The sequence below is a fragment of the Rhea americana genome, unplaced genomic scaffold (genome assembly GCF_003343005.1).
Source record: "Rhea americana isolate MKP2758 unplaced genomic scaffold, rheAme1 scaffold_316, whole genome shotgun sequence".
In the NCBI taxonomy this organism is placed as follows: domain Eukaryota; kingdom Metazoa; phylum Chordata; class Aves; order Rheiformes; family Rheidae; genus Rhea; species Rhea americana.
Genome location: NW_028186442.1, coordinates 15,109 through 39,100, shown reverse-complemented (window position 1 = coordinate 39,100; position 23,992 = coordinate 15,109). Strand labels below are relative to the sequence as shown.

At 35.3% G+C, this 23,992-nt stretch overlaps 1 protein-coding gene across 1 annotated transcript; it reads left to right on the top strand.

Annotated features, from left to right (window-relative positions):
• Positions 1-824: 824 nt before the first annotated feature.
• MANEA (mannosidase endo-alpha) lies at positions 825-22,651 on the top strand. The gene is made up of 6 exons (XM_085310314.1): positions 825-867; positions 1,153-1,265; positions 6,113-6,696; positions 10,335-10,449; positions 15,350-15,421; positions 16,127-22,651. The coding sequence occupies exons 3-6, from the start codon at positions 6,156-6,158 to the stop codon at positions 16,761-16,763; spliced, it is 1,365 nt and encodes a 454-aa protein (XP_085166440.1). The 5' UTR covers positions 825-867; positions 1,153-1,265; positions 6,113-6,155; the 3' UTR covers positions 16,764-22,651.
• Positions 22,652-23,992: the final 1,341 nt, after the last annotated feature.

Below are 23,992 nucleotides of genomic sequence, written 5' to 3'. Positions count from 1 at the left end.
AGTACCAATGCAGGGAGTTCCTCAGTGCAACACAAATGCCTTACTACATGGTAAAATGTAGTTCACACTGCTGGAGATGATGCCCTTTTACGCAGTATAGTCCCTCATACATAGACTTAAGCCACAGGCTTTATCCAACCATCACCATGGGAGAAGTTCTTCCCTAAATGAACAAAGAAATCATTCAGGAAAGAATTTTAACAAACACCTTTGGTTTTGAGGATAAAACTCACAAACATCTAGTAGCTATTCACCTCCTCACAAAAAAATGTCACGGACACCCAGTGAGCATCTACCTGTTTCCTGAAAAGTAAAAGCAAGCTTTCCAAAAAGGTAAGATCCTGGCTAAACTACCAACTCTTCATTTTTAGAAATCCTGCTTTTGCTAAGTCCAAACAGTCCAAACACAGCAAGTTGGCTTACTCTGTGCAAACATTAAATAACCTGCACTGAAAGTTCACAACTGCACACTTGGCTGACCATCAAAACCTCCAAAACGAGTGTATAAATAATGTGGTGCTAACAATGGATTAATTGGGGCATCAGCTGGCTCTCCAGCTAACTAATTATTTCCATGCTCCCTCCACGCCGTTAAGCCGGCATCCGCGGCCCTGCGCCAGCACATCCATTCCCCAACACGGCAAGAGGCTCAGCGAGGCCGGGACAGAGCTGAGTCCCCGGGCGAGACGGCGCTCAAGCCCCACCGCCATTTTGCGCTGAGGCGGAGCTGCGCTGAGGGCAGGCGCCGCCAGCACCGCCCCTCCGCCTGCCCCGGGCACGGCGCCGCCGCGCATGCGCGCCGCCGCGGGCATGCGCATGGGGCAGCCTCGCCCCCGCGGAGCGGTGCGGCGCGGCGGCTTCGGGCGGGTGAGTAGCGGGAGCGGTGCCCGGGGCGCCCGCGGCCGTTGGTGGAGGCGCCCCGCGTGCCGCAGGCCGGGCGGCTGCTGGAGCAGCTGCCGCAGCAGCTCGGAGGGGCTGGGGGTCTCCGCGGCGCGGCACTGCCCCGCGCCGGCTGAGGCCGCTCGCCCGCAGCAGGTGCCCTGTGCCCGGCGGTGGTTGCGCGGCTCCCTTGGGGAAGGGGAGCCGCGCCGAGGGCTGCCCCTGCCCCCTCCTCGTGGCTCTGAGCTCTCCTTGAACGGTTTTCCTCCGCAGCCACCTGCTCGGGAGGCTGTGAGCGGCCCCGGGAAGCTGGTCCGTACCTAGCGCCAGGTGGAGAAGCAGTGGGCAGCGCTCTTTTGCTCCTGGTCCACAAGTGCTCGAGTTAGGTGTGTATTCAAATGTCTCTTCAGGCAAGAGAAATCTGGCATGCTGAGCTCAGATGCTCTTGCRTATTAATAGCTTTTTGCAGTTGTGCTTGAATTTGTTTGGTGCTGGTTACACAGGCATATTGTGGTTTAAAAGAGAAGTTTTAGATTTGTTAGCTGTGTGGAGAACCCATGCAAGTAAGTGGAAAAACTCACTGAATTAAGCCAGAAATTCTACTAATCAAAACTTTACTTGAAAATTTTAGTTATATCTTTTAAAACACTGAATGAAGTTAGGAGATTGTAGTTCTCTTAATGTTTGACTATAAGCAAAGTATTAAATCTGATCTTATTATTACATATGTTCAACTTATTTCACTTCGACCTTGGTGAAAATAATGACATAAAAGTGATAATAACTTGATAAAGTTAATTTGGAAGACTGCCTTGTCACATTTAAAAGAAAATGCAGCAATACAGATATTTTTCCTTCTTGCTGCTGTCTGTCTTGAATTCAAATCAGGTTAGCAAAATGTTCTGTGTTTTGTGTATAATATAAAACTAACCATGGTAGAATTGTCAGCTGTCAAATACCTCTTTCTAAATTGGATGGATCAAAAAGAAACCTTACATAACTGGAAATTCTTGAAAATATGTTTTTTTTTTCATATGTAGACATAATTATAAAATGTCTACTTACTTTATATAATGCCTTTTTTATATATTTTATGACTAAGGACTTCTTTTAACATCTGTAGAAAAAAACTTCTTTTCTACTGGCATAAGTTTTTGAGGCATTTCCTCAAAATGTGGTACTATGAACACTCCCAAGATTGTCCAAAGAAGGATGCAGTCTGGCTCTGTTGCTTTTTATTTTTTGTGTTCTCCAGACCAGAATGTATTACATAAAGCTAGTGGTCTGGAGAGACTGATCAGCCCCCAAGGAGGTGTACTCAATCTCACCTACTTGGTCACTTGGGAACATAAATACTGTTTTCAGGAGCAGTGCTGTGTTGTAGCTCCAGAGTACAGTCTAGGATGGTGGACGGCAGGTTTTCAAATGCTAAGGACTTCAAAGGCCTAGAAGCTTCAGCTCTGGCAGATCTAATCTGTCATTTCAGAGTTTCCAGGTTTCTCCCATTGGAAAAGCTTAGCTTTTAAGCTTTTCCATCTTAGCTGAGAAGCTTTAATACCTACCATGGGCTACCAGCCCTAGTGACTTTTGGCTGACTCTCCCCTCCCCTCACAGTGCATCAAGAAAATGGGATTTTCGGTTGCTTTTGTGTTGTGCTTTCATTTGGCTCATTTAAGTAGCATTATAACAAAGAAACCTATAATACTTGCTGATTCTTATAAAAACAAATGCACTTGCAAATACTTTCTTCTCACTGCATGTTTTCCTTCTGGGATAAATAGGACTAAAAATAGAATGAGTTGAAACTTGAATTAGCATATGACCAAAATGATATAGAGTAATTAAACTGCTCCTTCTTTCTGATCAAAGGTTTAGCTGAGCTGGTTAGAGCATGGTGCTAATAATGCCAAGRTCATGGGTTCAATCCCTGTATGTACCACTCATTTGAGGGTTGGACTAGATGATCTCCAGAGGTCTCTTCCAACCTTACCAGTTCTATGATTCTAAAGAAACATCCTTATTTTGAGGAAAAAGTGATAGGGATGTTTTCTTACGTTGTGATTTAAACTAACTGGTTCTTTATTCTTGACTTGTTAAAGATTTTTTTTATTGCTGTTGCTGTTCTTTTAAAATGAATCCCAAGCCAAGAGAGAGAGCTTGAACTATTTACACATGCATTTTTTGGCTTAAATTGCTGGTACACCAATAGGGGATGASAAACCTGGGTTAGGATACAAAAGCTACTACTAGTTATCAAGCCATAGTATGAGTTAGAGTAACTTTGTGTAAACTTGCATAAAGCTGAAGAAATTCAAGCCAATTTATTCCTAATAGAGATGGGAACTGTTTTTAGATCCAGCTGCACCGTGACATGCCTAAGGACAGACATACTTCAGTTAGTTGTTTCGCATAGCAGCTTTGCTCAGTCTCTTTCCCTGGTATTATGATTCAGCTATGGCAGTAGTGTTGGTGAAGATAATTTGCCTGTTGCTGTCTCTAAAGACTAGTTCTGAACAAGATTGAACAGCATAATGCAAGCACGGCCAACCTGTAGCTCTTGACTGCAGCTTTTCAGTCTAAGTATCCATGCCAGAGCTAAATTATATCATCAGTAAGACTATGACAGTACAGAAAACCATACTAGCATTCAGCATAGATATCACTTCTTCTAAAAATTTTACACTTTGTTATTGAGCTTCATATGAGAATTCTAGAGAGTCATAATATGGCTGGTAGACCAGGCTCTGTCTGTATGCTAGCAAACTTTTGTCTTTGAAATTGAAGACCACCAACAGAATTAGAACTAGTATATATGCTGCTTGTTTTTTAATATGTTTTAATATTAAATATGCCATTGGAAAAGTATTTATTGAAATAAGAACATGGAATACTGGGATCAATTCCCCAGTGTTTCAGAAAAGCACCTTACCATAGTGAAATCTTGATGCAATAGAGGAGGAATTTGGTCATTGATATATCAAACAAAGAGTAAGAAGGAGCAGTTTCTTCAATACGGGATAGGATAGCGTAGATGAAAGAATTTCTGAACATTCTAATTAAAGATCATGATCACTAAGGTCATGAAATATTTCCAGAAGAGATCAAATAAAAATTGCAGAAGTAGTTCTCACTGGCAGACCTGTATAATGTTTATTGAAGACCAGTAACATTGTTACATTTGAAGAAAACTGAAAAGTAAATTCTACAAATATGAATTCTTCAAAATGAAATTCTTTATTTTTCAACTTCATTTGAAGAAATCTGAAATATGCTTACACATTTAACTGAGTGAATAACATTGCTTTGTTTTTTTTTTAAAAAAAAAGAAAAACGATCCTTTAGAAAAGTAAAACTTTCTTTAATCTTGAACTGAGTTAAATGCCTAGGAAAAAAAAAAACAGGAAGAAGTCAGAAGAGGTCAGGAAAAATTGTAGAAGTAGGTTGACTGTTTTTAAAATTAATTCTTAGAAGAATAGTTTGGAGGAGATCTGGACTCCAAATACTCTCTTGGGGAAAATTCTGAGATCTTGTGAGCTATATAAAAAGAACTCTGCTGTAATTTGAGATGATTCTAAAGTGCTGTGAATTCTGCTAATAAAAACATCTGAAATAATGTGAAGTACTGCAAGCATAAATGTCATAAAATCAGCTAAGGGTGCACAAGTTTCGTAATGCAGTTGGGCAAAATGAGCAGCTTCACTTCTCCTTTAGCCCCAACTGTGTTGCTAACTCACTTGTTTGCATTAGTGCTGTGATACTCATTGAGCTGAGTTAACTCTCTAACAAAGTAGAAGCAGATAGGTAAACTCAGAGTCAAAATTAAAAAAAAAACTATGTTTTGCTGTTTAGTGTATGAATGAAATAAAAAGTTGGATGAATGTCAGGGCTGACTAAAGGTAGGCAGCAGAAGTGAATGGGTTAATACTGGAAGTGGAAGCAATATCATATTAATCCAACACAARTTATTGTGTTAAAATGATTACTCTAAAATTCCTCATCTAAAATTATAATTTTCACAGACAAGAGTGACAAATACAGTGTTGTGACAATTGAGCAATATGATAACATACTTTAAGTAGTATATTACATAAGCAGTAATGAACATCAGTAGGAAACTAAAGTAAGATATGTTCTGAATGTATAAAAATGACCTCTGTATACTAAAGTCAGTGATTAAAGTCAGATTTTAAAATTTGGATGTTGGTGATCCTGTAGCTTTATCTGCAATGGCTGTCGAATCAGAAATTTAGTCTAAGATTTCTCAGTTCCAATAAGCTTGTCAGTTTTACACCATGTTGTTCCATGTAGTTCCGTGGTGACCTACAATTCATTTGTTCTCTCTTGCTTTCTAGCCTTTAATGTTGAGCAGGAATTAAAGTTTAACTAGAGTAATCTAGAATTATTTTTTGTACTGTTTTTCTAACCCCCTGCTCTTTCAGTATTCACATCTTTCTGTGCGCTGTTGCTTTTGCTTTGAACTTAGTCCTGGAATTCTGTATGAAATACCATGCAGCTGTGACACTATAGTAAAACACTGCCAGCAGCTAACTTGTGGACTGTTTAAGGTGCATCTTCAATGCTATGTTGATCTTTACCTAATTCAGAAAAGAAAYTTGAATTTTAGATCTGAAAAGTTGGAAGGCATTGTCTTTTAAAGTTTAATTTACCTGACTATTTAGTCGATGAATTGCTTAAATGAACGAGAAGTGGTTTGTCCAAAGCCAATAAATAGATTAGTAAATGAACCTGCGTTCTGAATGTAAACTGCACTTCTCTTACATCTCATTTTATGCTTTACTCTTGCTTTTCTGCATTATGCTTCTTCATGGTTGCTGCTTTTTTTTTTCCCTAATTATTCTCTGTGCTATTTCTATCAAACCTGTCCAAGTACAGCATTATTAAAATAATGCAACCAGAACTTCTATTTCTTGAGATACAATAGTATCAGGAAAACAACAAAATTTAAAAATAAGATGTCATGCAAAACAATGGTCCATCAGTAGTAGAACTTCAATCCCTAATGTGTTCTCAAATGCAGATGTTTTTGTTCCCTTTTCCTCACCTTAGTCCTTAGAAAAGGGGCATTAGTTACACAATCAATGTGTAAATGTCACATATGATAATATGTCACGTTGTCATATTATTTCTATTATGTAAAGACTTTGTGAAGCATTTCATACTATTGAGTTAGATAATAAGAAATCTGACTTTAAAATATTTATCTCTTGATCAGTTGTGGCCAAAATCCTTTCGTTTGGAATCTGAACTATGACATCATGGCAAGATTTCGCAGAAGAACGTGCATCATTTTATTGCTTTTTATTTTATTTATTTGCTCCATAATGATGGCTTTGAAGACTCTCAGACCTGACAGAGCTGGCTTTGGGGATCCATTTGGACTTGGTCTGTTGCCTGAACTTCAACAACGGACAGTGCTCTTAGAAAATAAACAGAATCTACTAAATAGGGTTCAAGGAGATACTGTGACGCACATCAGTAGTTTTCATACTAGTGCTATGAAAGCATCTATGCCTCCTGTAAACAAGCTGGAAGAAGAGCTGTCTTCTCCTAATTATAACTTTCATGTATTCTATTACAGTTGGTTTGGAAATCCACAGTTTGATGGTAAATATATTCACTGGAACCATCCATTGTTGCCACATTGGGATCCCAAAATTGCAAACAATTATCCAAAAGGAAGGCATAATCCTCCTGAGGATATAGGGGCCAACTTTTATCCTGAACTTGGATCTTACAGTTCCAAAGACCCTTCCGTCATAGAAGCCCACATGAAGCAAATGCGTTCCGCCTCAATTGGTAATAAATATTAATGTTTTAGCATGTTCACTTGCTTGGTCTTAAATATTTGATTGAGCAGAACTGACTAATTCTTGCACTTCTCTATGTAATTCTGGCAATGTCTGAAACAAATGTTTTTGTATTTCTGAGATTTAACTGTCAGAAAACCCCAGCTTTGAAGCCTAGGCCTTCAAAGCTGCTTCTGTTGAGTGTTACAGCACATAAACTGCAAACTGTATTTCTAATCTTTTAGGTGCATGTTTCATAACTTACTTTTAGCATTGATAACATATGGAGAAAATATAGGTGCCATTACTAGAATACGCTTTCTGTCGGTGTATTTTTTCTTTTGAAGAGAAACGCTTATTAAGAACAGATTTCAGTAAGCCATGTTAGCATGGTTATGGAACAGTCTGTTCCACAGGAACACTTTTTTTTCAAATAGCTGTTGTGTAACAATTATGTAGTGATTCTTACCTCAAAGAGCATACAGGATATATGCTCATTTATAGAAGCATATAGCTTTTATACAGTTTATATTTTATCCAGTGTGTTCATTAGCTAGTATGTCTAATTCTGACCTAGAATTCAGATAAAATAGTTTGTGTGGCTAACTGGTCTGCAAACAACATCTTATATTTAAATAAAGTTGATGCTCCCTTATTGGATGAAATAGAGTATATAAATGAGAGTATTTAATACATATTTTTGCTGTTCCTCATTATTGTTGTAGGCTTTTATGGCCTTTTCTATGTCCATCATCTTTAAAATAGGTAGTCATATAGACTAATAGTTTAACTTTTGAGCTACTTCTATAACTACACTTGGAACAGCATCACCAGAGCCTACAGCATCATTCAAGCTGAAGACTAAGAATTGATATACTACTTATATTCCCATTAGTAGTGTTTACGTCTGTAGTGTTTACTTCCTGGTTTCCCCCCCCACTTTTTTTTGACCTAACTTTGATTTTGAATATGGGTTAATACAAAAGTAGAGAATTTCTTAGTCTTCTCAGTAATAGACAATAGTAATAAATCCATTATTAACAATAGGAACATCAGTAACAGTCAGAAAACTAGAAGAGAGCTCTTAGGAATTAGTTGCCATTAGGCACTTTTCGAGTGCTATATAAATCAGAAGATAATATGTGACAGTGTGATGAAAGCAGAGAGGGCATTTGCAGCRTTTGAAGAATCTGTGACAGTTCTGGTACAGTTAGTACAATAAAGGTGAAATGGTGGTGGAAAGGTGCAAAATACTTGGAAAAATGTTTTCCAGATAAAGTTTTTAATATCTGAAGTTGTTAGTTTTCCCTTAAAATTCAGCAATATGAGTGAGTTCATACTTCCTGTAGCATACTTCTGTGATGTATTTACGGGTACTTGTCAAAAGTGGATTTTTTTTCTGCTGTCGTTTTGACTTTGGATTCTTAAGTGCATTTGAATTTGTTCGGTTTAGATTTGATCAACATTAGTAATTTCTTTTTTTTTTTTTTTTTTTTTTTTTCTTCCCCAGATCATTAATTTTTATCGAAAACTGACACAATATTTGAAGTATACTTTGTTCATTTTTGGTGTATTGTGAAGCTGACAATGTATAATCCTGTTCTTTCTTTTTGTCTCTTAGCCAATTTCTAAGCCATGACTGTATTTTACATTCTATCAAAAATAATTTTTCTTCTAGCCTTTTATGAAAGGCTTTATCAAGGTCCTTCCAAAAGGAGAAAAATGTAAGTGATTCTTTCAGCAAATACTGTGTAATGATCAAAGGCATATGATAAATTGGAGAAGTAGCAGCCTTTCATCCAGTGCTTCTTATCTTATTTTAAAACTCCTTACAATGTATCTTAAAATTAGGAAAGCTAAATAAGGATTCATCTGTTATTCCTTAAATTGCTTAGTTGCTGATGAGACTTACTTTATCTTCACCACCCTATCTTGGTGGTACTCCAGTTTGGAGTTACTCATTTGTCTGGAATGATGTATTACAGTACTGTGCGATATGGGTGGCTAGTTTATTTGTATGTTTGTTTCACTTAGTCCATTCTTTAATTCATTAGTCTTCTGAAGTAGTTCATTACATTTTACCACAGAGAAGAACATATATGATGGTTTTGTCTTCTCAAGAAAGAATCAATAAAAAAGAAAAGGATTAGCTTCCCCGAACAACTGTCTCTTCCCCCTGCTCTATTTCCTAGTAGTACAGAACTTGTGAAGAGTTGTAGTAGGTGATATCTTCCAGGTACCTGGAAGAGGGTAACTTGATTGTTGTTGCTGTAGTTCTACTTGTCCTTTACATCTTACTCGTTTGAATTTTGTCCATCCCTTCTCTGTTAAGTACAAAAATAACATGGTTAATGCTGTAAATTATTGTATTTTTTTCATCTACGAGCAGATGGTCCCTTGTGATAGTTTATCTACTGTTTATGATTATTTCTGTAATAAAATGATCAGAGAATATGCTGCAGGTAATTGAACTAACCTACCCTCACTATAGTGAGTTAAATTTCTCTGGATATTGGAAGCTGATCGTGTATTGTAATTTATGTTATCTCATAATTTGAGTTTACTTTTATCGAGATTATTAGTCAGAAATGTGATTTTGGAGTGGGTAGAATTTTTAGAGTATATACTGCCCTATCTCGACCTACTTATGTCTTTGTATGCTTAAGTTTTTACCTAGGTAAAAGCAATCATACTGACTTCTCTATTTCTGAAATAACATTGTTAGAAAAATAGTCCTACATCAGTATTTCATGTATTTCTTTGTTTTATCTTCTTCCTGACATTTATCATTTTAATTACACACCTAAAAGGTCTTGCTTATTTATCTGACAGTTTTCTTTTAGAAGGAAAAGTTGTAGTCCTTCTGAAGAGGTATGTGTTCTTTTCTTTCATGGAGAGTATTGGGAAAACTTATAACACATGGGCATTGTATTTATTGTCTTATTTGCAGGAACTTACTTAGATTCTTAATTCATTAGGTTATTGAGGGTTACTCAAGCACACTTTTTTTGATAATAAATTTAAGAACTAATTTAAATGGAAGTGTGGACTGCAGCATAGTGGCTGCTTTTAGCTAGACGGAAAAATTGTGGGATTACAGTCACTGCTTCTGGTACTAAATAGTTTTTGTTAGTTGTTTGTTTTGTAACAACTACTAAGTAGTTGTTTGTTTGTAGAGCCATGAGGTGTAATGCAGAAACATATTGGAGAATAAAGTGTCAGAAAGTAACATGTAATTTCATCGCATGGATAGTCCTCATTGCTTGAATATTGTCTTGATTCTGTGTAATCGGGGTGTTTTCTGCCCATACTACAGCATTGCTGTAATCCCATGCTTAGGACCGTTCACCTCTTGACACAATCCAGAGATTAAAATGCTTTACAGAAAAGCAGGAGGGATCGGCTATGTTTTAGTCTTGGGACAGTGAGCGAGATCTGTTTCCTTGACAGATGCTCTTACTACCAGCTTATTTTGTTAAGAAAAAAATGTAGAGATGTGAAGATATCATTGGGATATCATAATTAAAGTACTTTGAAGTTCTCATTTATATTGGATATATCTATGTCATATGTAGCTCATTTATCACGAGTTATAAATATTTTATGTTTACATAAAATAATATTTTGAAACTTGTTGTATATTTTCAGGTGTAATAGCACTTTCATGGTACCCACCAGGTATGGCTGATGAAAATGGAGAACCAACTGATGATTTGGTACCTGTAATTTTGGATTTTGCACACAAATACAATCTCAAGGTAAAGCATTTTTAAATTGCATGGAATAGGATTACTTAGGAAAGTAAACTTTAACAGTTTACCTCATTCTGTTAATGGTGTAGAGCAGGGAGGCTAGTGATGCTACGGTGACTTCTGTGTCTCTCATTGCACTGTATTTTTGGCTCGTTTTACAAGGAGGYATATGTGTCCTTGAACTGTGCTGCATTTTGGTAAGATCTAGGGAACTTATCCTTGTAACTAGAATAAATACAGTAATCTGTTTTTCTATTTAGATCTAAGGCTTACATAGTCTAAAATTCTTTTTAATTTTATTTTTTTAGGAAACTTTCAGTTATACAACATTATTTTCTTAATGAGTTCTGGGAGTTAAGGAATATAAGAGTTATTTGGCAAATAACGCTAATGTTTAACTCCTTATTGACAGTCCTGTACTAAATACTGTTTTGTGGAGTTTTATTTCCATTCCACTCTTGAAGCTGTTCTTTGAAATTTTTAATTACTTTAAAATTCAGTGATCATATATGTTGGTCTGCTATGCGTAAGAATTCAATAGACCACTTGCTCATAATACTATTTCAAACAGTAGTATTACTTCTAATATGTCACTTACATGAATGCTAATATATTTCAAATTCTTAATCATTTTATGCTTAAGTAATGTGGCCACTTCTTAGTTTCACCTCCCAAAAAACCCAAAATACCACTATTTCAAGTTAACTTAACTAGAWTTTTTTTTAGTTGGCACACCTTTTCACCCTAGCAAATAAAGCCTACCAGGCAGGGAAATAAACATTAATTTAGAAGTATGTTTTATTTGGTTAATACTATGGCAACTACTTCTAAAACTATTTTGATACAATCAGATTTTAACATAATAAAATTCAACATTTAGTAAGCTGTTTCCTCATCTTCCCACCGCCTTCCCAAAACAGATCTATGTTTATGTAAATATAATGGAAACAAAATGATTTTTCTCTTCAAGAATGATCTTGAAAATAGATTATTTCAGAACAAATATTTTAAAGAGTTGATACATAGTTAAATGTAATTCAGTGTAGACAGAATTAATGTATCTTTCTGAGCTACATTTCAATAATATGAAAGAAGAACAACAACACCTGTATGGAGAAGGCACAAGAATTAAGAGCTATTAGACTTTCGTGCCTTTCAGTAGAATCATTCACAGAAGCAGTAAATATCAAATCCCATGTTCCATAATGTGGGCATGATACTTTCTAACTTGTTTGCCACTTCTGAAAAATTGCTAAAATAAAACTATATCTTTCTCAAAAATGGAGAAAAATAGAACTGTACCTGTCAAGTTAATGAGGGCTCTTTTGTTGCAGATGATGATGCAATAACAATCAGTAAAATAAGTAAGTAGAGTACGATGCAGAATATCTCATTCTCTTTACTCCCTCTGTCATAGACTTCTGTTTTCTGTTTGTGTCTTGCTTTCTGCATCCATAAAATACAAAGAACACTTCGTTTCCCTAACATGCCTTTCTGAGATAAATAACTTCTAAGGTACTGTAAAAGTATTGCAACAGTCACATTTGAAGAAGAAAATGTTATAGAAAAACTTTGTTTTATTAGCTAGATAATACTTGATTTTCTGCAAGTGCTGGAAGGCTGGATAAAGAAATGAAATTAAAGTTGGAAATCCAAAGCTTGGTCATCTATCTTCAAGTCTATACAAGGTAAAGGAAGGCAGATTGGCTCTGCAAGAGACAAAATCAACACAATATGTGACTGACTTTTTAGAAAAAAAAAAGTTATAGGTATCTTATCAAGTACAACCTTAAATCAAAGATGGAAGAAGAATAAGAAAGTGAAGCTCAGACTTAATGGCAGTTTTTCTTGCATATAGAAAGGAAGGTGATTATGCTATTAGGTTTTTTTCTTGTCTAGGTTAAGTTAGGTTTTTTTTCTTTGCAAGTCTACTTTTCTACATTTCAGGGTCTTTTGTGTTAAAGTATTTGTTTATAAATTAGATTTTTTTTTTTTAGGAGAAGGGATTGAGGGGAAGTGTTTTTTTTTTGTTTTTGTTTTTGTTTTTTCCCCCGAATAATGATACAATGTTTGCAAGTTACAGTGTGATGTATTAAAATACACACTTAATGATTTGAGATCAGCAGAGAGAAACTAATGGGTACTCTAGACCCCAAAATAACAGTTCTTTTCAGTAGAAAAATTATCAAACTTTCAAATTTTAAGTTAACTTGAAAAATATGAAACCAGCTTCTGTGAATATGTTCTCTAATGCTTTTTTTAATCTACTTTATATGGTAAGTAAAGTGATTCCAAAGTGTTTGATTAAGAAAAGATGATCGTCTCCAAGCACAGTTTGTGAAGGATTAATTGCAACTTCCAGGTTGAGGAAAAAAATTTTGGAAGTTAAAGTTTAAATGTTCTCTAGATATGTTTTATTTATGATTTTCAGCCTTGAAATCTGCTTCTGCAGTCAAGGTGAACGTGTTTCTGTCCTAAAACTTTTCAAGTCTCTAAATTAGTGATCTGTAAGCTGTGAATCTTGAGATAGTAATAAGTGTGTCTGGGATAATTTTGATACTTGAAATATCTTTTAGAGGAAATAATATTTTTGATTTTCTCTTATCGTGTATTCAGTATTTTTTTTACAATTGTGGCAGAATTCTGAGAGTGTCTAGACTGGAAACTGTATTGTGTTAATTGTAAATATACGAAATTGCATCTATTATATTTGATAAAATAAACAACCCTTTTCAATGTGCAAATTCAAAACCTTTCTGGTTACTGTAGTTTAAAGTCAATGTTATCCTTTTTTTTTCTATTGATTTAACTAAAATTACCTTATTTCTTACAATAGTAACTTGTGAGTAGCTTGTCTAATTTTGCAACTGATAGCAAAGTAGGAGCTCTTTTTTTAGCAGTGCTATTAATATAAAATTCTTACCAATTAAAAGTATTGATTCTAATTATTTTTTGACCATATGGCCTAAGTAAATATCATGCTAAATTTATTTAATAATTCAAATATATTTACAGGTAACTRTAGCTAGAATTATAGATACAATGCCCAACTTTTCAAGTGAAAAAGCTGTTTCAAGTTATCAATAACTTCACTAGCATTGTATTTTTATTTTTTTTAATTCTAACTTTATGTGATTTCCTGCTTTCTAATTTTTTAAGGCTTTTGATTTTTGGTTTTCTTAGCACTATTTAGATTTTCTTTTATAAATTCTATTTTCAATTACTTTTACTAGTTGTATCAGAAATGTATATTACCTTGTCGCATCAGCATCATTGTTGATTTTCAGGTAAAATGGAAGAATCACAAATTCTGAAGTTCTGCTAATTCATGCTGTATACTGTTCACCAGTTGTTCACTGTTTGGTGTTTATTCCTCTCCCTGAGCAAGCAGCAGGAAAGTAGGCAGACTAAATGAGATGCAGAAGTAACTTGGAAATGCTACGTATGTGTGAAATGTTGCAGATCTTAAAATGCATTTCCCCTCCCCCCCCCAATATTTAATTTCGTCCAAATTTTCAGTCCATTTGAAGGCACTTGCTTGTGCCTAAAAGGAGTTCTTAACATTCAAGGTGTTTTTTTTTTTAATCTTGTTTTTATGACACTGGATCACCACTTTTACTTAATGCTTTCTCATACAGACTGTGGCAGTTGCAATGTATTTCTCCCGTAAACGTTAAAGAAGCCAAGGCAAAATCGAAATAAGCTACCAATCGAAATACTTTTCATATTCCTGGATTACAGATAGAACTGCTGTTATTCCTTGGAATAATGAGTGGAATACAGATACTAAGTATAGATACTACTAGGGATTGTTACCTTCTTTATAATGTTTTTGTAAGAATTCTTACACTGTTAAACACATGATTATAGTTAAATGGTAGAGATATCAACAGCTTAAAATGCAAAATACATTTTTCTTTTATCAAAATAAGACATGTCCACTAAATACAAGTCTGATAAGAAGAAATGCTCTGATTTACCTGTTTTGATAGATTGAAATGAAATACGAAATTAGTGCTCCTCAGCCTGTCACATCAGTCCTAGTGTGTTAGTCTAACACTGTTTTGCTTTAGTTTGTACCCAGTAAATACAGTAGATTCAGCAGAGATACTGAATCTGAAGTGAAATTTGATACTATTGCAGAGTAGTTGAATACTTTTTTTATTAAATGCATTCTAGCTCTAAAATTGCTTGTGGAAAAACTTGCTCCTTTGGTTAATGTAATGTTCTTCCCTTTAATTGGATAGTTGAAATCAAGAGGATTTTTACCTTGAACATGAGTTCAAGTGTATAGGATAAATAACTGCCTGAGCTCCAAGCTTGAAATGCAGAGCAGCAGCAATACAATATATTAAATGTAGTCCCAAGTGTTTATTCCTGTTAATGACTATAAAATTCTAAATTAAAGTTTTCATATCCGATATCTTAAAATGTTGTTCATGTTGAAAACTTTCCTTGAAGAATTATTATCTGTAACAACTGTAATATGTTGTTTAGAAGCTAAATATTAAAACATTTCATCTGTTAATTTGTCTTTTTAACACGCGAATAGATAATCTTTGTTTATTTGTTTTTGATATCTGCTGTAGATCTTAAGTTTTATTAAGCATGTTTATTATTCTAACCTAGGGAAGAGAGCAGTATTTTGCATTACTGTAAAACACTGAATACGTACTCTATTATTAACTTTCCTAGAGCTGAAGCTACCCATCTTAGCAGTCCAGAAGTTGAATTAGTCTTAGGTTATTCTCTGACTAGGTTAAATGAAAAATTTAATAGTTCCTCTTTATATAAACATTAGCAGTGTGGCTGGTACTTGATTCTTATAATAATCTGTGCCCATGCGTTGCATGATATTTAAGGTTCATGTTGCTCTTACTTCTTCTTTTTTCTCTCTTTTTTTTTTTTTTTTTTTTATATTGAACCCTACAAAGATAGAGATGATCGCAGTATGTACAACAATGTCAAATACATCATTGACAAGTGAGTGCTTTCAAAATGTTTCCTTTGGGTATGGTTACATGCAGGTTTAGATAACTCTTTTATATTACCTAAAGCTTTGAAGAATATATTAAAAAGTTAACTGAGACTAAGGGAAAACTGGAAGAAACTTTGTGCATATGGGAATGGTACAAAACTCCAAAACAATATTTTTAAATGCTGAAGCATGAACTTATATAGCTACTCAGATGTTAACTGCTCTCAGCATTTATTAGTATCATGTAAGCCATGATACCTCAAAGTAAATGATGAAAGTGCTAAGCGCTAAGATGCATAAACTAAGAATGAGCTTTTAAAGTAACATACTAGCAGCTGCTGCTGTAATGTGTTGACCTCTATGACTTTAATTCAGCTTAACAAATCTTGTACAGCTGCTAGTTGTTTTGTTCATCAGTGCTACTTAGACTTTTTTTCATACTGAATTAGAGAATTGCCTTTGAGACAAAAGAATAATACCTGTAACACAATTTGTCACTAAATTACTAATCTGTAGTAGTTTAAAGGCTCCTTGCTGATTTATTTATTTAATACTTTACCCTAAGTTGGGTTAAAATGCATTTATATTGAAGCATATGAACTGTCTTTCTAAATTAATTTTTAGAAAAGTCCTCAATCCACACTATGAAACAATATTTTACAACTGGTAAATTTTGTTTTCATACTTAACAGTGCTTGTTTGCTTTATAGATATGGAGGYCATCCAGCCTTTTACAGGTATAAGACCAGCACAGGCAGATTTCTTCCCATGTTCTATGTTTATGACTCTTACATAACAATTCCTGAAATATGGGCAAATCTGCTAACTGTTTCTGGATCCCAGACTATTCGAAATACTCCATATGATGGATTATTCATTGCACTTCTGGTGGAAGAAAGACATAAGCATGATATTCACAGAAGTGGCTTTGATGGAATGTACACATACTTTGCCACCAATGGCTTCTCTTACGGCTCATCTCATCATAATTGGGCAAGTTTAAAAGCCTTCTGTGATAGTAACAACTTAATGTTTATTCCAAGTGTAGGGCCAGGATATATTGATACCAGTATCCGACCATGGAACAACCACAATACTCGTAATCGTGTCAATGGAAAGTACTATGAGACTGCCTTTAGTGCAGCCCTTTTGGTGCGACCAGAAATTATTTCTATCACATCTTTTAATGAGTGGCATGAAGGAACGCAGATTGAAAAAGCTGTCCCGAAACGGACTGGACAGGTAGTTTACCTTGATTATAAGCCCCATAAACCAAATGTTTACTTAGAGCTCACTCAGAAGTGGTCTGAGAAGTATAGAAAAGAAAAAGAACAGTGGCTTATGTGAGCTATTGTTACTGCAGTTTGTTCTTAACACRTCAAATACATTGAGATAGAAATTGAGCTGAAAAATCTGTTACTAAATGTCTTCTCTTATAGATAGGTTCRAATTATTTTATTCTTTGAATGTGTATGCATTACTACTGAATTTGAGTATTGAATGAAAAAATAATGAACAACATTGATATTTTCAGTTTATTGGATGTTTGAGGATATTCAGGGAAATGCTTGTTTGTTTTTAATCCATTACTTGCATGCTGAGCTTACAGATCATCTGCATTGAATAACTCATACATGACTGAAGTAGGAAAAAAATGACACATTTACTTCCTTTACTCATATAATTGCATATCTGTTCAAGGTAACACTATAAGCTGCATTTTGTTTTGATAGCTTCATGCAGAATACATGCCTGTAGTGCATGGAAAAATCAACTTCTATTGTTTGTATGCTTTGCACTTGGAGAGATTGATACATGACAACTTTGTGGTAAAAACACCAAAGTGGTGTATGTGGTGTGACTTCAGTAGTTTTTATTTAGAAAAAAAGTGTATTTGAAAGATTCACAGAATCACAAAATTGTTGAGGTTTGAAGGGACCTCAGGAGATAATCTGGCCCACCCCCACTGTTCTCGCAGGGTCAGCTAGAGTGAGCTGCCCAGGACTATGTCCAGTTGGGTTTCACATATCTCTAAGGGTGGGGGCTCTCCAAGCCCCTCCAGGAAACCTGTTCCAATGTTCAACTACCCTCACAGTGAAGTAGTTTTTCTTATGTTCAAGTGGAATTTCCTGTGTTTCAGTCTACGCTCATTGCCTCCCGACCTGTCCCTGGGCATCACTGAGAAGATTTTGGCCCTGACCTCTTTATACCCTCCCATCAAGTATTTATACATATTGATAAGAACTTCCCTGAGCCTTCTCTTCTCTAGGTTAAGCAGTCTCAGTGCACTCAGCTTCTCATACAAGCAATGTTCTAGTCTTTCAGTTCTTTGTGGCCCTTTGCTGGACTTGCACTACCAGATCCATGTCTCTCTTGTCCTGGGGAGCCCAGAACTGAATGCAGTACTCGAGATGTGGCCTCACCAGGGCTGAGTAGAGGGGAAGGATCACCTCCCTCCACCTACTGGCAACAATCTACCTAATGCAGCACAGGATACTGTTGGCCTTCTTGGTCACAGGGGCACATTACTGGTCCATGTTCAGCTTGTCCACCAGGGACCCCAGCTCCTTCTCCACAGAGCTGTTCTCCAACTGTTTGGCCCTCAGCATGTACCGGTACCCAGAGTTATTCCTCCCTGGGTGCAAAACTCTGCACTTTTTGTTGAACTTCATGAGGTTCCTCTCTGCCCATTTCTCCAGCCTGTCCGGGTCCCTCTGCATAGCAGCACAACTGTCTGATGTATCAGCCACTCCTCGCAGGTTTTTGTCATTGCAAAAATTGCTGAGGATGCATTCAGTCCAATCATCCAGGTCATTAATGAAGACGTCAAACTGTTTTGGCCCCAGTATCGACCCATGGCGAACACCACTAGTGACTGGCCTTCGACTAGACTTTGTGCCTCTGATCACAACCTCTGAGCCTGGCAGTTCAGTCGGTTTTCAGTCTGCCTCACTGACTACTTATCTAGCCTGCACTTTATCAGCTTGTTTATGAGGATATTATGGGAGTTAGTGTCAAAAGTCTTATTAAAGTCAAGGTGAATAATATCCACTTCTCTTCACTCATCCACCAAACCAGTCATCTCATTATAGAAGATTATGAGGTTGGTTAAGCATRATTTCCCCTTCATAAATACATCACCACTTTGTTCAGTTCTGAGTCCTTCCCAGTTCAGTTCAAAGAGCCACTGAAAGTGTTTTAGTTTAATTTTGTTTATTTTGTTCAGTGCATAATGCAGCCTTCTGCAGATTACTTAATAATGATCACTTACACTGAGATTTTGCTTTGAATTAAAAAAGTGTTGACTAGGAATGCARAATATTAGAGTGAGAGGAGTTAGCAGTTCCAGTGTTAGATACTGTCTGTTAACTGACCACAGGCGCAGATCTAGTGCTTGTAGAAAAATGTTAGAAGATTGTGAAATTAGTAAATATTTTGTTAGTTTATAATTAATATAATTTTAGGATATGCTTTTTATTTAGTGATTTAGGAGCAATGTAGTTCAGTAATAACAGAAACATTTACCCTTAACTAATCTGATATCTGACTCTTTTATTTTTCATATTGTTCTAGTATCCAAGGACAGTAGAAACCAAAATCAGGTACCATTTGGATAAACTCACCACTAATACCACCTATGGCAAGGCTGGAAATGAGTGCTTTCCAGCCTGAAATTATTTTTTTTTCATTTTTTTCCACTACTATTTTTCATTAGACTGCTTTTCAGTGCTCTTTCAGACGTAACAATTTCGGCTTTCAAATGTGACTATTTGCTGTTTTTCTTAGTGGACCTTGAAGGTAGCAAGTCATATGGATATGTCTCTTCAGGAATGTAGTTTTGGGCATTTTCTGTAGGACTTTGTAGAACCAGCCCCAAACTTTGGACTAGGAGGAATTACATTTTGTCTGTTTGAAACAACTCTTTAATCTGTAGCAAAATGATTTTCTCAGATTTTATGTGCATCAATGTTTCTGTGGTGTAGTTGGAACTGTTGTGGCAACTAGAATCCTGTTGATTTCAGTGGGACTCTTCACTCATTACCCACCACAGTTACTCACACTCTTTACTCAATTACATTAGTCTGTGAAGTTATAATGTGAATTTGGGACTTGTGGATTTAAAATTTTTTTTGTTGTTGTTTTTTCCTGAAACCCGTGTTATTCTAAATAAATTTAAACAAGTTGCTACAAATATTTTTAGAGTCCTTCTAACATGAAAAATATTTGTTTAGATATCTGTCACTAATCTTAATTTGATTTCTCTGTAGTTATTAAAGAGATGAGGTGTCACATAAGCTGCCTCAGAAATGCATAAAATGGCTGACAGATATCTAACTTGGCATGTTGAAGTGTACCTCTGGAGTTACTGTGGTCTTGTTAATCTCTCCATAACTTTTTTTCTTATTGTGTTTCTGAATACTTCAAACTGCTTATTTGAAATGTGTACTTTATTTTACGTATTCTGAAGTGGGTAAATTGAAGTAGATACTGTTTTGACTTAGAGCAGTCACACAATTATGGCTGAAACATACGAAGCACTTGTTAGATTTTTACCCCTTCCAGGTTAACCGCTCTACTCCTTAGTTGAAGAAACTGATTTATCTGTTTTTAGTATAAATCGCTTAAGTAGTTATACATAATTTATGTTTGTATACATTGTTATATTTTCATACTGTAAATGAATGCATTTACAGTCAAGAGAGCTCACTTATTTTGAATGTAAAGAGTGAGTCTACTTTTTTGAGTATCTAGGAAAGCATATATTATTAATGATTATTCTGAATTCAGACCTTTTCAAAGGACAAGTCTTTTTATTTTCCTTGTTTAAACTTTTGTCATCTGCTAGACTTTCCTCACTATACTTGTCTAGACTAGTAAATAGTTCAGGCAACTTTGCACCCAGCTTTCAGCTCTTTATTTCCCCTAGTGACAGTTCTTCACTCTTTGTGAAAGTTATAGTTGCTTCTTGTGTTGCTAATTACAGAAACATTTGAAATTTATAGTGGTGTTTTCTACATAGAGATGATTTCTCTTTATTTAAAATATGATTTATGTTAATTACATAATAGATCTTCATTACTTGCGAAGACTTGTATAATTGCAATAAAGGTATATTGCCTTGCCCTAAAGTAATATGAGCTATGACACAATAATTTACTGAATTTCTGCTAAAAAGAATGAAAAGTACGTGCCTAGAAACTGATCGCTGTTGAGCACTTTATTGTATTCTAATATACTTAGCATATATTACAGTCTAAATATGGAACCTGAGGAAAGTATTTCAGAGGTTAGAATTTAATCTGAGGATCCTTTAGAGAGCTGGTGGAACAGCAGTCACGAGAGCTACCCTGCCTCCTTATCCAATGCTTTTTTTATACTTAGAGTAAATATTAATGCTACTTCATGTTTTAGGGGATGGAAGAGTTTCACTTACGGACTACTGATTACAGTCATAATAGTTTGTTGGAAATATAATTAAAACAGAAATAAGGGAAAACTTGCAAAAATGCAAAGAAATAAGATTCTGAGTGAACAAATGGGATAAAAAATGATGAATGAATTTAGAAGACAATTGCACCAAGCTTTATAGTTCCTTTTTCAGAAAAACAAAATAAAAAAAACAGCCTTCAGCGTGCAATGAAAATCAGGAGAGAGGGAAGAATGTTTGTTACAAGTTCAGATCTTAAGTGGAATCTAAAAGGAATATCTAGGTCTTATCTCACTTTGCTGTTAGCTTAACATCCCTATTTTTTCTTGACTAATTCTTTTCTAAAATGTARTATTACTATTAATGTGTTTACAGTGATTAATTGCAGTTGACTCATCTTGTCATAACTTTAATAGAAGTGATATTCTACATTTGTATGGATTAGGCAAGAAGCATTATGGAAAGTTTAAATAGAGATCATACTATGCTATATTTTGCCCATATTGAAATACCTGAAATTATTGATTTCATACAGCTGTCTGAGTATGCCCAGGGTAAATAAGCTGGGAAGATGATCTCTGAGACGAGTAGCAAGTCATTGTGGTAATAGCTAATTTGCTTTTAAATGAATCTTTATAGGTTCTCTTCTGGTTCTGTCAGTTGTACATAACTGTTTAGTTCTGTGGGCTATCTCAGAACTGAAGCTTAATACGTCTTCTCTGAAATCAAAATTTATATTAAATCTTACATGTTAGTGCATGTTTCTCAGATCTATAAACTTGTGCTGAATTTAATTTCAAGGGAAAGAGTATGTGTATATGCTGTTACTTCTGTGGCAAGCAGTAGATGATTGTGAATGCAGTTTCTGAACTGGTACTCATCACGTTTTGTCTAATGCCTTTCTTTTGAGGTGCCAGTGATTTGTCTCTTAACATGCTGTTCAAGCAGAAGGGTCCTTGGTGAGCGCATGTATGTTATGAGACTATGCACGCTGTACATAACTTGAATTCATATATTTTTCATAGGGCTCTTGGGTTCTCTTGAAAATGTTTTATGAAAGTGTTTGCAGGGCTGTTGCTAGAAGGGGAATATATCTCTGTGCACATGGACAAAGACATGCTGTGTGTTAGGGCTTTTTTTGTGAATCCTGTGTACCTAAATACTAAAGGAAAAATAAACTATTTACAGACAAATTATATACCACTGAATGTAATCTAAAAATCTCTCTGCCAGTCTTTGAAGTAAATTATAGTATTTGTCCTGGTCCTTCTGCTTAAAAATGATGTCAATATTTCATTCCTTTCCTTGTCATCTGTTTAGTTTTGACCAACATGCTAAGTGTTGCATAAACTTTTAAAGTGACTCTAATTCTAAGACTTCATAATTGTATTATTTGGTAAAGAGAATATTTAAAATTATTGGTACTGCAGAATTGCCTCATACAAATTCAATATTGTCTAGATATGATTTTRTCGTGAATGGATGGCATATTTTTATGTATTGAACATGGATAAATAAAATATATTTGAGTTGCTTTAATAACCTATCTGGCTGAAACAAATGCATTTACTTGCACGCACATTTATTTTTATATGTATGTGTATATAAGCATATAAAGTTATTCTTTTAAAGTACTATRCTGTTGTATTGAATGTAGAAGAATCTAGTCTACTCTTTCCTTCAGTAAGCAGTGTTTCTAACTTCCAGTGATGTTTACAAAAAACAAAAAAAAAAAAAAAAAAAGGGTTGCTTATGTATTCAATACTTTCCTGAACAATAAACGAATACCAAAAAAGTGTGATTTAAATGGAGTGTGTGATAACACTTTTTGAATAGTATGAGTTTAGAAAGCTAGTTTGTACTTCTCTATCACAATATGGGTTTAGGTTTGCCTAAGACTGAAAACAGGCCCATCTTTTTTAACAGGCAGGACTGCTGAAATTTTAGGTCCGTTTGTATGTATCTAGTTAACCTACTAAGTGAGTTCACTAGTGCATAATGCACAGATACTTTTGAGGGTTCTGATCTTTTCTTCTGCAAAACTGCATTGTCAAGCTATATGGACTTAACAGATTCATGGTAGATGACAATTTAGGTGTTGCAAATGGATGGGGTTTTTGTTATTTCACACATGAAACCTTGGATCACATTCGGACTCAAAACTGTGGATCCCTTTGAAAGAAACTCTCATATTACTGGGCCCAATACAGAATAACTAAGTGGTGTTACCCAGGCTGTGGGGTGTTGTTTTGTTTTGTTTGAAACTAATCTAGTAATCCTCTCAAACTAGAGATACATAAGGTAGCCCTGAAACAGCTAGACTACATAGCATTATGTAGAAATACTCGCTGAAGTCTAGGAGGCTGAATGAGCATGTTCTTATTGTAGTGATCTGTTAATTACACATCATTGCCTAGCACAGGCCGATACCATGAATTTAAGAAAACTGGCAAATAATAAGGAGAGGTGAGCTAGAAGTCAGCCTSTGATTGAATCTGTAGCTGAAGTGTTCTTCTAACTCTCCCTAGTAATTCTTCGTCTTTTTCCACTAATGATCTAGTCAAAAAAGTATGATTTTTTTTTTCCTCTTTCAAACAGCAGTGAGCAGGTTTGTAAGTTTTTTGTATGCTTGATATCCTAAAAGCCTGAGTTGTGGATGCAAATATAAATACTGATAGAACTGAACCCAAATCCTGAACTAGTTTTGAAATTGTTTCAATGTATTTTGTCTTTCCAAAGTAAGCAGGCATGATGTTACATCATACACATTCATAGTTCTAGCCATGTTTCTTAAAAGTGCTAGAGCAGTTATGAATGGATGGATAGGGAGGCCTGCTAAAGGATATTCATTTTTTGATTCTAAACTTCTGTTAAAATAACTGTACTGCCTTTCGGGGGGGGGGGGGGATTTTTAGCTTAAATCTCAACACTGTTTAATGGATAATTTGAAGTTAAAATCTTGATTCCATTGAAGTCCTTTGGGGGCTTTCTGTTAACTCAAAGTCAAGAAAAATGTTTATATTATACAGTGTGATGCTCTCAAAATGAAAGTGTTGGTAACTTTTTTATGTATAATCTATCACTGCTGCTATTTAAAGTAAGTTGTCACATCAAAAATGGAGACAATTTATTTTTCTTAAATGTTCTA